The following is a 15,000-nucleotide window of genomic DNA, read 5'->3' as shown; positions in this document are numbered from 1 at the left end:
CACCACACCCCTCCACCACACCCCACCACCACACCCCACCACCACATCACACCTCCACCACACCCCTCCACCACATCCCTCCACCACACCCCACCACCCCATCCCACCACCACACCCCACCACCACACCTCACCACCACACCCCACCACCACAAACCACCACCACGTCCCACCACCACACCCCACCACCCCATCCCACCACCACACCCCACCACCACACCTCACCACCACACCCCACCACCACAAACCACCACCACGTCCCACCACCACATCCCACCACCACATCCCTCCACCACACCCCAGCACCACACCCCTCCACCACACCCCACCACCACATCCCACCACCACATCCCACCACCACACCCCACCACCACATCCCACCACCACATCCCACCACCACACCCCTCCACCACACCCCTCCACCACATCCCACCACCACATCCCTCCACCACACCCCAGCACCAAACCCCTCCACCACACCCCACCACCACACCCCTCCACCACATCCCATACCACCACAACCCTCCACCACATCCCTCCACCACATCCCTCCACCACACCCCAGAACCACACCCCACCACCACACCCCACCACCACACCCCTCCACCACATCCCACTACCACCACACCCCTCCACCACATCCCACCACCACATCCCTCCACCACACCCCAGAACCACACCCCACCACCACATCCCACCACCACCACAGATAGCACAGGTCTGCCTATACACTCTCACTACATCTCTCCTAGTACAGATAGCATAGGTCTGCTTCTACACTCACCTCAACTCACCTAGTACAGATAGCATAGGTCTGTTTCTACACTCACGTCAACTCACCTAGTACTGATAGCACAGGTCTGCTTCTACGGTACACTCACCTCAACTCACGTAGTACAGATACCACAAGTCTACTTCTACAGTACACTCACCTCAACTCACCTAGTACAGATAGTACAGGTCACAGTGTGAAAACATGAGAGCAGCAATCATCTGTAGACTTGAGAGTTTGATAGTGTCCAGCCACAGTGCCGTTCTGGTGCCGCCCATCTGAAGGGCCTGTGTGTGTCCCAGGCCTGACCATCCTGTCCTGCTGTGTGTGTCCCAGGCCTGACCATATCCTGTCCCAGTGCTGTGTGTGTGTGTGTGTGTCCCAGGCCTGACCATCCTGTCCTGCTGTGTGTGTCCCAGGCCTGACCATCCTGTCCCAGTGCTGTGTGTGTGTGTGTGTGTCCCAGGCCTGACCATCCTGTCCTGCTGTGTGTGTGTGTGTGTGTGTGTGTGTGTGTGTGTGTGTGTGTGTGTGTGTGTGTGTGTGTGTGTGTCCCAGGCCCGCCGGGCCCCAGGCCTGACCATCCTGTCCTGCTCTGGACCGCTGTACTTCGCCAACGCAGAGATGGTCTGCAGCTCCATCACTCAGGTACAGCAGGAGAGAAACACCAGGGGATGGGCAGGAAAGCACCCACAATGAGGACTATTGTATGGATATATATGTGTGTGTGTGTGTGTGTGTGTGTGTGTGTGTGTGTGTGTGTGTGTGTGTGTGTGTGTGTTTGACTGTGTGTGAGGGGTTGTGCATGCATGTTTGTGTGTGTTGGTACATGTACTTATGTGTGTATTTGTACCTCTGTGTGTGTGTGTTTGTGTTTGTACCTGTGTGTGTGTGTGTGTGTGTGTGTGTGTGTGTGTGTGTGTGTGTGCGTGCGTGTGTGTGAGCGCAGACTGTGCTGCAGCAGAACCTGGGTCCCATCCCGCCCCCCCAGGCCGCCTCCCCGGCGCCGGTCCAGAGGGCGGGCCAGACGGACAGGGGGCGGAGCCACTTCCTGGTCCTGGACCTCAGCTCAGTGCTCTTCATGGACTCGGTAGCTATGACAACGCTCAGCAAGGTGAGGACACCAGGTGGTTCCAAACATCACAGACATACAGTATAATACAATAGTGTTAATAAACTCGGTCCGCACACATACGGTATGACATGGTTGACATCGTTTAGACCTAGCTTATTACCTCCGCCCTAGTCTCAACGCCAGACCCATGACCTCTCTTTCGCTGATCAAATCAAATCAAACTTTATTTGTACAGCGCATTTCATACACAGAGGCAACACAATGTGCTTTACAGAGAGCAATGAGAGGGTGGACATAGGTCCCACCCCTACATATTCCAGAGGGAAGCAAAAAAACGGTTTCACCCAGGGGTCAGAAAAGTGAGCTGTAAAAATTCTTCCCTGACCTCTCTCAACAAGACGATCGAGCAAGCTCCTGGAAAATGTTTGTCTATTGGCTAAGAACATATACAGAGCAGTAAACATGCTAGATACTTCATAAGAGAGACATGACTAACAGGAGAGTGCACAAGATAGTTACAGTTGTCTATGGCATAATGCCATGGTAGGCCATTATGTGTTAGCTATCCCTGTAATCTCTAATATCATAGTAAGCACTTAGCAGAACAGGCTCATAGAGAATGCTATGTATGAAATACGGGTATCTGGACAGTGTTTTTCACTGGTGATTTTGATGCTGTTGCAGGGCAACCAGCATCTGTATACAGTACATATCTAAATATACACACAGTGCATAACAGGATTTACACCAGTGTATACAGAGGATTCACAGGCAGGCTGGAGGCTGCCTTTCTGTGTCTCTAGGTCCTGGCTAGTGGAACTGTTAGGAGTTCAGTACCTGAGGACCTGAGTGGTCTGTTGGGCATGTATCTAACAAGCATGTCTGAAATGTATTCAGGTGCGTGACTGTGGTGAGATTTATAGACTAATAAAAGTATTTTAAAGTCTATTCTAAAACTGACAGGTAACCAGTGTAGTGATTGTAAGACTGGTGTGATGTGTGCCCTCCGTCTTAGTCTTAGTGAGGACTCGTCTTAGTGAGGACTCGTGCTGCAGCATTCTGTTGCAGCATTCTGTATCATTTGTAGTTTAGAGATTGCTTTCTTTGGTAGGCCAGATAGTAGAGCATTGCAGTAGTCTAGCCTGCTTGTGATGAAAGCATGCATTAGTCTTTCAGCGTCAGCCTGAGAGAGAAACGGTTGCACCTTGGCAATGATTCCTAAGTGGTAAAAAGATGTCTTGTAATATTCTTGATGTGGGTTTCGAAATTAAGATCTGAGTCAAGTATGACACCTACTGTAGAGTTTTAGCCTGGCATTTGGTGTCAATTGCCAGAGTTTTTAAATGTGCAGATAGTTTTTCTCTTTCAGCTTTTTCACCAATGATCAGTACTTCTGTTTTGTCTTGGTTTAGCTGGAGGAAATTATGTGACATCCATACATTTATATCCGTAATACACTTAAGGCAGTAAATCGAGCTGTAGTTACTGGGTGTTACAGAAATATAGAGTTGGGTATCATCTGCGTAGCTATGGTAGCTAATGTTGTGCCTCCTGATGACACTGCCAAGGGGCAGCATGTACAGGCTGAAGAGTAGAGGTCCTAGGATCGATCCTTGGGGCACCCCACAGGTCATAGGGATCTTTCCTGAGCTATGATCACCGAGGACAATGAAGAAATCACGGCCGGTTAGATAGGTCCTAAACCAATTTAGGACTGGACCGGAGAGGCCAACCCACTTCTCCAGTCTTTTGATGAGGATCGCATGATCTACAGTATTAAAGACTGCACTCAGGTCCAGGAGGACAAGAACAGAGAGCTCTTTGGAGCATTAGTTCTGAGGTCATTTACAACTTTGACTAATGCCGTCTCTGTGCTATGATGGGCGGGAAAGATGGACTGGAAAGGGTTGAGGGTAGAACTTGTAGCTAGGAAATCATTAATCTGTTTGAAAACAATCTTTTCCAGAATTATACTCAAAAGGTAAGGTTGGAGATTGCTAGGAATTGAAGTGTCTAGGTTGTTTTTCTTCAGAACAGGTCTCACCAAAGCAGTTTTGAGTATTGGTGGGAAGATACCTGTAGACAGGGAGTCATTAACAATGGCTAGAATTTCATAAGACACAGAGTCAAAAATAGTTTTGAAAAAATCAGTGGGGATAGGATCCAGCGGGCATGTGGAGGACCTGAGTTGGGATACTACTTTTCTCAACATTTCTGTGTCCACCAGTGTAAACACGTGAGAAGAGGAAGGATCCGCACACTGATTTCTCCTGGTCCACTTTATTGAGAATATCGCAACGTTTCGACCCTTAGGTCTTCATCAGGCAACTTCAAAGCTTCTAATGACAGGTAGCAGGTATATATAGGCTGAGAGCCTGTGACATCACATCTGACATCATGTTCCAGTCAATTAGGCTAAAAGTTGCAGTTAGAGGCTGCACATATATAAACACATAATAATGACATTATGAATAGCCCATATACATCCATCTAGATACAGATACAAAAAACAGATACAAAAAAGATAATAGGGACTTATCACAGTGCAATGAATAGGCCTACAACAATGTAGGCTACACTGTTTGGAGAGTGAACGCACCAAACACCAGTTCACAGAAAGGGCTTAATGTCAAACTCCTCATTAAGTCCCTTAGGTGACATGGTATTGATTTTATAAATCCAAAAGGTCTCACGCTGGAGGAGTTTTCTCTCTAAGTCTCCCCCCCTACATGGCTTCTCTACCTTCTCCACTCCTAAATACCTCAGGGCGCTAACGTTGTGCCCTTCTGTTTTGAAGTGGGCTGGGACGGGGCTACGCTCATCGCCAGCTCTGATCTGACTTCTGTGTTCACTTATTCTGGTGCGTCGCTCCCTGGACGTTTTGCCAATGTAGGCTAGGCCACAAGGACAGCGGATCATGTATATTACATGCGTAGTGCTGCATGTGATAGCACCATGTATAGGGATGTCCCCACCTGTGTGTGGGTGGCTAAAAGATTTGCACTTCTGGGTGTACGTACATTGAGTGCAACCGCCACACCTGTAATTTCCATCCGGCACGCTCAGGAGTCTTGGTGCACTCTGGGAGATCATGTCAGATCTGACTAAGCTGTCTCGTAGATTGTTGGGACGCTTAAAAACAAGCCTGGGCGGTTCGGTAAACACACCTTTAAGTTTGGGGTCAGATTGGACAAGGTGCCAGTGTTTCTGGATGGTTTCTCTAAACATCGCACCAAGTGGGGAGTACTTGACTCAACACATGGATGAGCTGCTACTGGGTGTTCTTTCTCTGGGCTGGAGGCATTCCTCCTGTGTCACCTGGTCATAGCGCTCTCTGGCTGCATCAACCCACTCCTGTCTATAGCCTCTATTGAGGAACCTGTTGGAAAGGTCTGAGGCCTGCGCTGCATAGGTTCTGTCATCACTGCACACCCTGCGAACCCCATGGAATTGGCTGATGGGCAGGCTTTTTATGAGTGGTCTGGGGTGGAAGCTATCCCCTCTCAGCATGGTATTGCGGTCTGTGGGCTTACGAAAAAGATCCGTTTTGAATATATCCCCACTTTTATAGACCAGTACATCTAAAAAACTGATGCGCTCCTTGTCAAACTCTAAAGTGAAGTGCAAGTGGTCGTTACAGGAGTTCAAATACTGGTAGAATTCATTTAACTCCTCCACAGTGCCATCCATAATGATAAAAATATCATCAATACATCGTTTGTACAATAAAATCTTGGACCAAAATGGGTTTGCTGTATTCAAGACAAACTTGTTTTCAAAATGACCCATGTATAGGCAGGCGTAGTTAGAAGCCATCTTGCTTCCCATTGCAGTGCCTTTGGTTTGTAACTAAAAATAATTTTCAAACCGAAAAAAATTGTTACTCAGGACAACTTGGGCTAGATCTAATATGCATTCCGTGCTGGGTTTGGAGGTAGTGGGGCATTGACTCAGGAAATTCTGTAGTGCCTCTATACCGCACTCTAGAGGGATGTTAGTATACAAAGATTGAACATCAAAAGTGGCCAATAACAGTGTGTCAGTAACCTGGTCTAAAGATTTCAGACAGTTGATGAAATCACAAGAGTCCTTAATATAGAACAACCTCTGGCTTTATGAAATGGTCTACATAAGCTGAGATGTTCTCAGTGAGGCTACCTATACCACTCACTATAGGCCTGCCTTTATAGGTATGTCCAAACCCTTGTGTATCTTGGGTAATGTATAATTAACTGGAGTGACTGGATGTTCAACTGACAGGAATTCAAAAACGCTCTTATCAAACTCTGAGTTGTTCAAATGAGTCCTAAGTGTAGACTGCACACGTGTCTTTAAACTCTGAGTGGGTCTGAGTTCAGCTTCTCATAAAAAGTGGTGTCACTGAGTTGTCTCTTAATCTCACAACAATAATCAGCGGCATTCTGTAGGACTATGGCTCCACCCTTATCGGCAGGCCGTACCACAACCTTGTTATCTTTGCTTAAGTCTGTTAGTGCATCCCTCTCTGCCTTAGACAAATTATTGTACACTTTAAATTCCTTCTTCTTTTTTAATAGACATTTCACATCATTCTCCACCAAACAACAATATGTGTCAAGTGAGGCATTTCTATGCTTGGGTGGGATGAAGGTGGACTTCCTCTTGAAGGGAATGCGAGTGGTGCCCGTAGCAGTGGCTGTGGCAGGGATGGGTGTGGGAGGGGTGGGCGTGGTGGCGGGGGGGGGGGGGCGCGGTCTGTGTAGGTAGGGGGACAGTCTCTCGCGTTGGTGAAAAACTCTGAAGCTGAATCCCAAATCACGCACTTAGGCGAAAGTGCAGAGCACTCGCGGCCTTGTGGCCTTACATGCGCGTTCCCACACCCAAGTCCACAAGGGCTCAGGGTAGTCCCAAAACGGAATTGCTAGGTCCACAAGTGCGCCACTGCCGCAATTTTGCGCACTTTAGCCGCACTTACCGAAAGTCCGCAATTTCGCGGATTTATGAGCAGAAAATACCCACAGCCCACCGCGTCTCATGTGACACAGTGCTTGAGTGCATCCGAGTCATGATCCGAGTGCATCACACATAAATGATGACATTTGCAGATAACACAACATTTATCTGTGTCTCGGGCGAACTTGGGTTTCTTCTGGGTACGGATCTCATTGGAGCATTCGGCTCGGTAGCGTTCCAAGTCTTTCTTGATCTCATTTTCTTTTTGTCCGGCAGATCCCTGGTTGTACTTCCAGCTTTTTCGCCTCCGCGCGCGTCTTTTCCACTTGCTCGTTCAATTCATTTATGGCGAGGGCCATCAGGTCAAAAGAGCATTTATTCAATATGTCACTCCATCGTTGGCAAAAGCCAGGATTATCCAGCCCTAGTGCAGGCGCTTTCTGGAGTCTGAGACCTCGCAGGATAATTCTCTTTCTAAGATAGTCACTTAGAGTCACAGCGTGGAGATATTGTCTGATCTCCCGTTCTTGTATCTTATAGGCCTACATCTGATCAATGATCGTATCAATGTCTCTGAGGTCTGGGGTTTCCTCATCAAATAGAGAATCCTTCAACATAATGCAGGCGTAATCGGCCTCGTCAAACTCAAAGGTCCCACTCTGGCTTGAAGTGGGGCCTTCATCTGTCATGTTGCCAAAGTATAAATACCCACAGCCCACCGCGTCTCATGTGACACAGTGCTTGAGTGCATCCGAGTCATCATCCGAGTGCATCACACATAAATGATGACATTTGCAGATAACACAACATTTATCTGTGTCTCGGGCGAACTTGGGTTTCTTCTGGGTACGGATCTCATTGGAGCATTCGGCTCGGTAGCGTTCCAAGTCTTTCTTGATCTCATTTTCTTTTTGTCCGGCAGATCCCTGGTTGTACTTCCAGCTTTTTCGCCTCCGCGCGCGTCTTTTCCACTTGCTCGTTCAATTCATTTATGGCGAGGGCCATCAGGTCAAAAGAGCATTTATTCAATATGTCACTCCATCGTTGGCAAAAGCCAGGATTATCCAGCCCTAGTGCAGGCGCTTTCTGGAGTCTGAGACCTCGCAGGATAATTCTCTTTCTAAGATAGTCACTTAGAGTCACAGCGTGGAGATATTGTCTGATCTCCCGTTCTTGTATCTTATAGGCCTACATCTGATCAATGATCGTATCAATGTCTCTGAGGTCTGGGGTTTCCTCATCAAATAGAGAATCCTTCAACATAATGCAGGCGTAATCGGCCTCGTCAAACTCAAAGGTCCCACTCTGGCTTGAAGTGGGGCCTTCATCTGTCATGTTGCCAAAGTATAGTCAAAAAAGCTTGGGAGTCAAAACGGAGTGCCGCGCAAAAGGGTAATAGACAAAAGGGCAAAAGAGCTGTGCGCACTTCAATCCTTAGTAGGCCAGATGCTGGATCTTGGAGTACATACGTGAGAAGAGGAAAGATCCGATTTCTCCCGGTCCCCTTTATTGAGAATATTGCAACGTTTCGAGTGAACGCACCAAACGGTGTAGCCTACATTGTTGTAGGCCTATTCATTGCACTGTGATAAGTCCCTATTATCTTTTTTGTATCTGATTTTTGTATCTGTATCTAGATGGATGTATATAGGCTATTCATAATGTCATTATTATGTGTTTATATATGTGCAGCCTCTAACTGCACCTTTTAGCCTAATTGACTGGCACATGATGTCAGATGTGATGTCACAGGCTCTCAGCCTATATATACCTGCTACCTGTCATTTGAAGCTTTGAAGTTGCCTGATGAAGACCTAAGGGTTGAAACGTTGCGATATTCTCAATAAAGTGGACCGCCTTTGTATCCACTAGGAAATTAGCCTCTGGCTAAATTGGTTGGGTGCATTTACATTCTATGTGCATTTTATGTTCCATGAATGCTCATCAATGTGCTTGTCCCTCTTAACAAATAAATGAAATGAAATGAAAAGCCGTATGTACAAGAGGTTTATGTTTAGCAGTAGGGTGGTTGAGACGGGTCAGACTCACCCCGTATCAGACCTTGGGCGAGGTCCTGGACCAGGACTTTAGGGCTAGCTCCATAGACACAGACAGTACACGAGCACCTGCCCTGTTGGGGGGTAGGCCATTCCTGGCGAAGAGGTCCCCACAGTCCCAGAAGGTGGTGAAGATCTACGCAAAAATGAATCTGATGCACTACGTAAGCTACGCTAACTACGTTACTGCATGCTGCAGATCTCTCTATGGTTCTGGGACACTTCATCCAAAAATCTGGTGCTCAAATCCTGGCAATTCATTCGTTTCGCAGGAATCCCTGCGACACCAATCAGTAATGACTTTCGCCATCAGGTGTTCCCATCCATAAATATGCCCCACCCATCTAACCTGTGCTAGCATCTCTCGTTTACTGCTACGACCTGTCACTCTTTCAATTTTGACCCGTCGATACGTCCTCAGAACACCAGCTTGGGCAGCGAAGTGGCAGAGACTCTGTTATTTAGTATGCGGAGCGCAGCGATTCAGCGTAATATTTGAGTCTGGAGAGAGACTACCTCCAGACCGGGGAGGTTAGGTGTAATATTTGAGTCTGGAGAGAGACTACCTCCAGACCGGTGAGGTTAGGTGTAATATTTGAGTCTGGAGAGAGACTACCTCCAGACCGGGGAGGTTAGGTGTAATATTTGAGTCTGGAGAGAGACTACCTCCAGACTGGGGAGGTTAGGTGTAATATTTGAGTCTGGAGAGAGACTACCTCCAGACTGGGGAGGTTAGGTGTAATATTTGAGTCTGGAGAGAGACTACCTCCAGACCGGGGAGGTTAGGTTTATGTCCATACATCCATCCATCCGTAAGCAGGATTGCGCAAAAACTACCAGACTGATTTTCATGAAGATCAGTGGAAGAGGGTATCATGGGCCAACAATCCGAATCGCCGAGCACTAGTTTAGTTCTGAATTTCAGGAATCTGACTATGCACAGATGATTTTATTGTCAGATTGTTTATAACAGTATATTGCACAATGAATGATACCAGAGGCTATGTAATCCAGTTAAATCTGATTCCAGATCAGATTAATGTATAGTACTAAATATGACTGCAGAGACCAGTCAGCCCACGCTGAGGTACTCTGGTCCTTCCTCCACATCACACTCTGGCCATTAGCACGTCACTGATGGTGTGTGTGTGTGTGTGTGCGTGTGTGTGTGCATGTGTGTGTGCATGTGTGTGTGTATGTGTGTGTCTGCGTGTGTGTGTGTGTGTGTGGCTGTGGGTGGGTGAGTGTCTGTGTATGTGCATGCGTGTGTGTGTGTGTGTGTGTGTGTGTGTGCGCATGTGTGTGCGTGCATGTGTGCGTGTGCGCGCGTGTGTGTGCATGTGTGTGTGTGTGTTTATGTGTGTGTGTGTGTGGTTGTGTGTGTGTTATCTTCTGTTTTTATGATCCCTCAGATCCTCTCTGAACATGTGCTTCTTATTGTTGTGTGACTCAGAGAGCGTGAGATAGGAAATGGACTGTGGGCGCACATGACTTTTCCCCACTGAACACATTCTACACTGTGTGTGCGTGCGTGCGTGCGTGCGTGCGTGCGTGCGTGCGTGCGTGCGTGCGTGCGTGCGTGTGTGCGTGCGTGTGTGTGTCTAGGTTGTGGAGAGTCTGGAGGAGCAGGGTGTCGGTGTGTGTCTAGCTTCATGCTCAGGTCAGTTTCCCACTAATACCACACAGCCAGTCACTACCAGTAACCGCAGTTCCCAGCCAAACACACTATACTACTGTACTACACTGTACTGTACTATACTGTATTACAATGTACTATACTGTACTGTACTATAGTATACTGTACTATACTGTATGTTTTGCTATACTGTACTAAACTAAACTATACTATTGGAGTAGTGTAGTTTTGTAGTATAATTGTACCTTGAACCATTGGAGTTTTTGTTCCCTGTAAACTCCCTTCTGCAAAAAGTAGCTCCGTTTCAGAGTTTGTCAATGTAGGACAGTTGTCCAAGACATTAAATATCAGGAGTCAGTACTAACATTACCTTCTGTGATAACTGCTGTCCAGTAAAGAATGTATGGCACATCACACATACTTAACAAAACAACTTTACTAAACAACCCTGTGTGTTTTCTGTGTGCTACAGAAAGACTGGTGAACCAGCTGCATGTCCAGGGGTTCGTACCTAACGCCCTCCCAGTGTCCAGCCTCTTCCCCTCCGTCCACCATGCTGTGATGCGCTGCCGGGCTGCCCTGCCCTCTGCCTCGCCTGTGAGTGGCCCAAACACAAAGCATTCTGGGTACTGTAGTACCTCATAGTACCCCTTACTTCCACACACTGGAAACTGCAAGGACTTACACAAGTTAGACTGAATAGAAAAGTAGGTGTTGTTATTCAATTGGTGGAACGTCCCTTTTAGAACCATTATCTTACAACTAATTGTAGATTAAATAAGCAATTGACCACCAGAGGCAGTCGCGTTGGGCCTAACAACGCCCCGTAGCTGTTGTAAAATCCTGTGTAACCCACTGCCTCTTGTGGTCAATTGCTTTTGTACAACGGTTACTACATATATATTCACAAAAAACACTCACAGTAGTAACATTCAATCATTTATTTACCTATCATTCTTATAGCCGTAGGTTACAGAGTATTTTACGGCTGCTAGCCAATCAGAATCAAGTATCCGAATTCTCCGTTGTGGAATCAAACATTCAGTCTGCCTCTGAGACAGTACAGTCTTGTCAGCTTAGGGTTGCCAGACTGCAGTTTTGATTGAATACTGTCCTCTGCCTCTCTCACGTTGGAGCCTTTCTGCCCCTAGGACGCCATCAGAGAGAGTAAACCAGCGTCCTCAGGTCCCAGCGAGGCTGGCCAGCGGGAGGAGGAGAACATGCCGCTCGCTGGTCCACGGAGCCACTCTGAAGAACATTGTGTTTGTTTGGAAGGTGGAACAGACTAGAAAATTCTGTTGGTTTGGAAGGTGGAACAGACTAGAACATTCTGTTGGTTTGGAAGGTGGAACAGACTAGAACATTCTGTTGGTTTGGAAGGTGGAACAGACTAGAACATTCTGTTGGTTTGGAAGGTGGAACAAACTGAGTCCCGGGCCTCTCAGGGACCAGGTGTACTCCATATGACACAGGACCTTTCTCAGTGACATCGTTTCGGGACGTTTCTGTCAACCTCTCCTTGTATAAAAATGTGTTTTCATCACACTGAGCGACAGTCAAGCTGATCATGGTCCATTTGAGGATGTGCAAGGTTATAATGTCAACTATGAAACCTAATGTTTGATAATTTATTCGTTTTAGACTTTTATCACTGTGGAAATACACTGCTTATATCAAATCTGTTTATACAGTATAAAAACGTTATTCTAGTTGAACTGTGTTGTGTGATGGCCTGTTTTTACAAACATTATTCTTTTCTTTTCTTTTTTATTCATTCAAACCTTTATTTAAACTCAAAAGGACAATGAGTGCATGCACCTCATTTATAGCATCACCGAGTGAACAATGCACACATCAAATAAACATTCCATCACACATCAAATAAAACAATTACAACTCCAATCACCAAAGACAGAGATCATGTTTTAAAACTCTGTGATTGAAGGGAGAACCTCCATCTTCAACCGAGTCTGAATGTCATTCCAAGACTTTGGAGCAGCATACGAGAAAGCTGTCCTGCCAAGCTCTGTGTTAGCTCGAGGGACCTTAAAAACAAGCCAGTCACTGGAACGAGTTTGATAGGAAGGAACGTTCCAGTCCAGTAGTGCGGCAATATAAGGGGGTAGTCTACCGATAACCGCCTTAAAGATATACAGATACCAGTGATGGTCACGCCGAGCTGCTAGGGATGACCAACCAACTTTACTATACAGAATACAATGATGTGTATCATACTTGTCTTCTGTAATGAATCTAAGTGCAGAGTGGTACACAGAGTCTTTACCTGTTTTATCAATCTGTATTTGCTTTTATTGTTTTATTCTTCTGTATTTTACTTGTGTTATTTCATTCTGTATTGCTTTATTCTATTTGGTTATGTTGCACTTGTCTTAATTGGTATGTTTGATTTTACTGTAAAGCACCTTGTGATTGTGTATCTTGAAAGGTGCTATATAAATAAACTTTACTTTACTTACTTACACAGAGTCCAGAGGTTTCTATGTAGAGGCTGTGCCGATAAATTACGTCACCATAATCAAGAACAGATAAAAATATTGATTCAATAACCCTTTTTCTACAGAACCGAGGGAAGTTAGATCGATTTCTATACAGAAAGCCAACCTTCTGGCGCAGCTTAGAGGCAAGATTCTCAACATGGTATTTAAAAGATAATTTTTCATCAATCCACAGGCCTAGATATTTATACTCTGTGACTCTGTCTATTTGAGTGCCATTTTTGATTATATCTGTAATTGATCATAATCAATATTTTTAGCCCTTGAAAATAAACTTTGTTTTGCTAGCGTTAAGAACGAGTTCAAGATTAAAAAAAGACCTCTTGCAATGCAATAAAAGAAAGCTGCAGCTTTTCAGTGGCTGACTGCACAGAATCTGCAGAACAATAGATAACTGTATCGCCAGCATAAAGATGTGCTTGACATGACACATTCAATGCAGATACAATATTGTTTATGTAGATTGTAAAAAGGACAGGACCCAGCACTGAACCTTGAGGGACTCCTTTGGTTAAGGACAATCCTGGATAATCCTGGAACCAGCTGTGGGCACCTTCATCTAGACCGATGCTAGCTAGTCTATTCAGTAGTAGTGAATGATCAACTGTGTTAAAATGCTTTTGAAAGGTCTATAAATAGGGCTGCACAGTGCTTTTTCTTATCTAAGGCCGAAGTAATATCATTCACAACCAAGGTAATCGCCAAGGTTATACTATGCTGGGCTCTAAAGCCAGACTGACGAGGACTGAGCACTGAATTGATAGAGAGAAAGGATTTAAGTTGATTATTTACTAAGGTCTCAAGTACTTTTGCCAGGCAGGGTAACCTGGAGATAGGTCTATAATTATCCAACTTATCCTTATCACCTCCCTTATGTAGCGGAATCACGCTAGCAGATTTCCAGTCAAGAGGGAGCTCACCAGAGGCGACTGAGAGGTTGAAGATGTCAGTCATTTGTTCAGAGATAACCGGAGCAGATAACTTGATAAAGTAGGCTTATAATCAATGTCAAATCAAAAGTTTATAATCATATGATCAGGCAGCACACAGGGCTGTTGGTTCTCTAATGGTTCACAGTGAGTTCATCAACAATCTCAGTTTATTTTAATGTTTTCTCTTGAGCAAACTTAAAGCAAACTCATTTTAAGAAGTTAGTTAGGAGTTCAAGCTCATCATAGACAGCTCCTCTGACCTGGGTCATTTCCACTACAGCATGGACTACGCAAATATGTTCAACCATTGAGAATGGCTATTGATCAGTAATGATTGATAAACGCCAAGGACTGGTAATCTGTTGTCCAAAGGAAATCTTTTAATGATTGACAGCAGCAGAAGCCCTGCTAGTTTTCTTATCATAGAGACGGGTTTTCTCACTGGTGAGACAGAGGGAAGGGACCAACCCACAACTCTGGAACACTTTAGAAAAACCTGCTGTCAGTTTATTCAGCAAATAAAGAGTTTTCCCTAGGGGCATTAGTTGAGTGCTATCTGCGCAAACACATCCTGTTATGAGCAGAATGGGAATAACCCTGACTAGACTGGTTTACCATTATCCTATCTAATCACCTAGATAAGACTACGAGGACGCCTCTTTACCTGTCTCTCTCTCTGTGTCTTTACCTGTCTCTCTCTCTGTCTTTACCTGTCTCTCTTTCTTTCCCTGTCTCTCTTTCTCTATTTACCTCTCTCTTTCTCCTTACCCGTCTCTGTCCTTTTCTCTACCTGTTTCTCTCTCGTATCTATGTCTCTCTCTCCCTGTCTCTCTCTCCCTGTCTCAGTCAGTCCGTCTCTCTGAGGAGGAGCTGGAGAGGTAGATCGAGAGGTAGACGGCTCACAGGAACTTTGCTCTCTGGCTGCGCAGCCCTGCCTCTTTCAGTGTTTCCTTGGATGTCAGAGGATCATTGGACAGCAGGGTGGAAGACTCACTGACACAGGAGACACGAAGGGGACAGAGTGAACCACAGACTGAACAAGAGGATCACAGGGTCTCAGGTTGGGTAAACACACAGGAGC

The 15,000-nt window shown here is 45.9% G+C and overlaps 1 protein-coding gene across 4 annotated transcripts in view; it reads left to right on the top strand.

Annotated features, from left to right (window-relative positions):
* The window catches only part of slc26a6.1 (solute carrier family 26 member 6, tandem duplicate 1), a 34,088-nt gene extending 20,943 nt beyond the window's left edge, over positions 1–13,145 (top strand). For 3 of the 4 annotated variants that reach the window (XM_084445645.1, XM_084445644.1, XM_084445646.1), the window contains 5 exons: positions 1,330–1,419; positions 1,721–1,885; positions 10,441–10,495; positions 10,944–11,068; positions 11,623–13,145. In XM_084445645.1, the coding sequence (XP_084301771.1) occupies positions 1,330–1,419; positions 1,721–1,885; positions 10,441–10,495; positions 10,944–11,068; positions 11,623–11,760 (573 nt within the window). In that variant the 3' untranslated portion in view covers positions 11,761–13,145. The remainder of the gene's footprint in view (positions 1–1,329; positions 1,420–1,720; positions 1,886–10,440; positions 10,496–10,943; positions 11,069–11,622) is intronic. The other variant, XR_014630656.1, reaches the window with a different exon arrangement.
* The last annotated feature ends 1,855 nt before the right edge of the window (positions 13,146–15,000 follow it).

This window comes from Borostomias antarcticus, assembly GCF_949987555.1.
Source record: "Borostomias antarcticus genome assembly, chromosome: 11".
Lineage (NCBI taxonomy): Eukaryota > Metazoa > Chordata > Actinopteri > Stomiiformes > Stomiidae > Borostomias > Borostomias antarcticus.
Note: the sequence above shows the minus strand (reverse complement) of the source record. Positions and strands in the feature narration are given on the sequence as shown.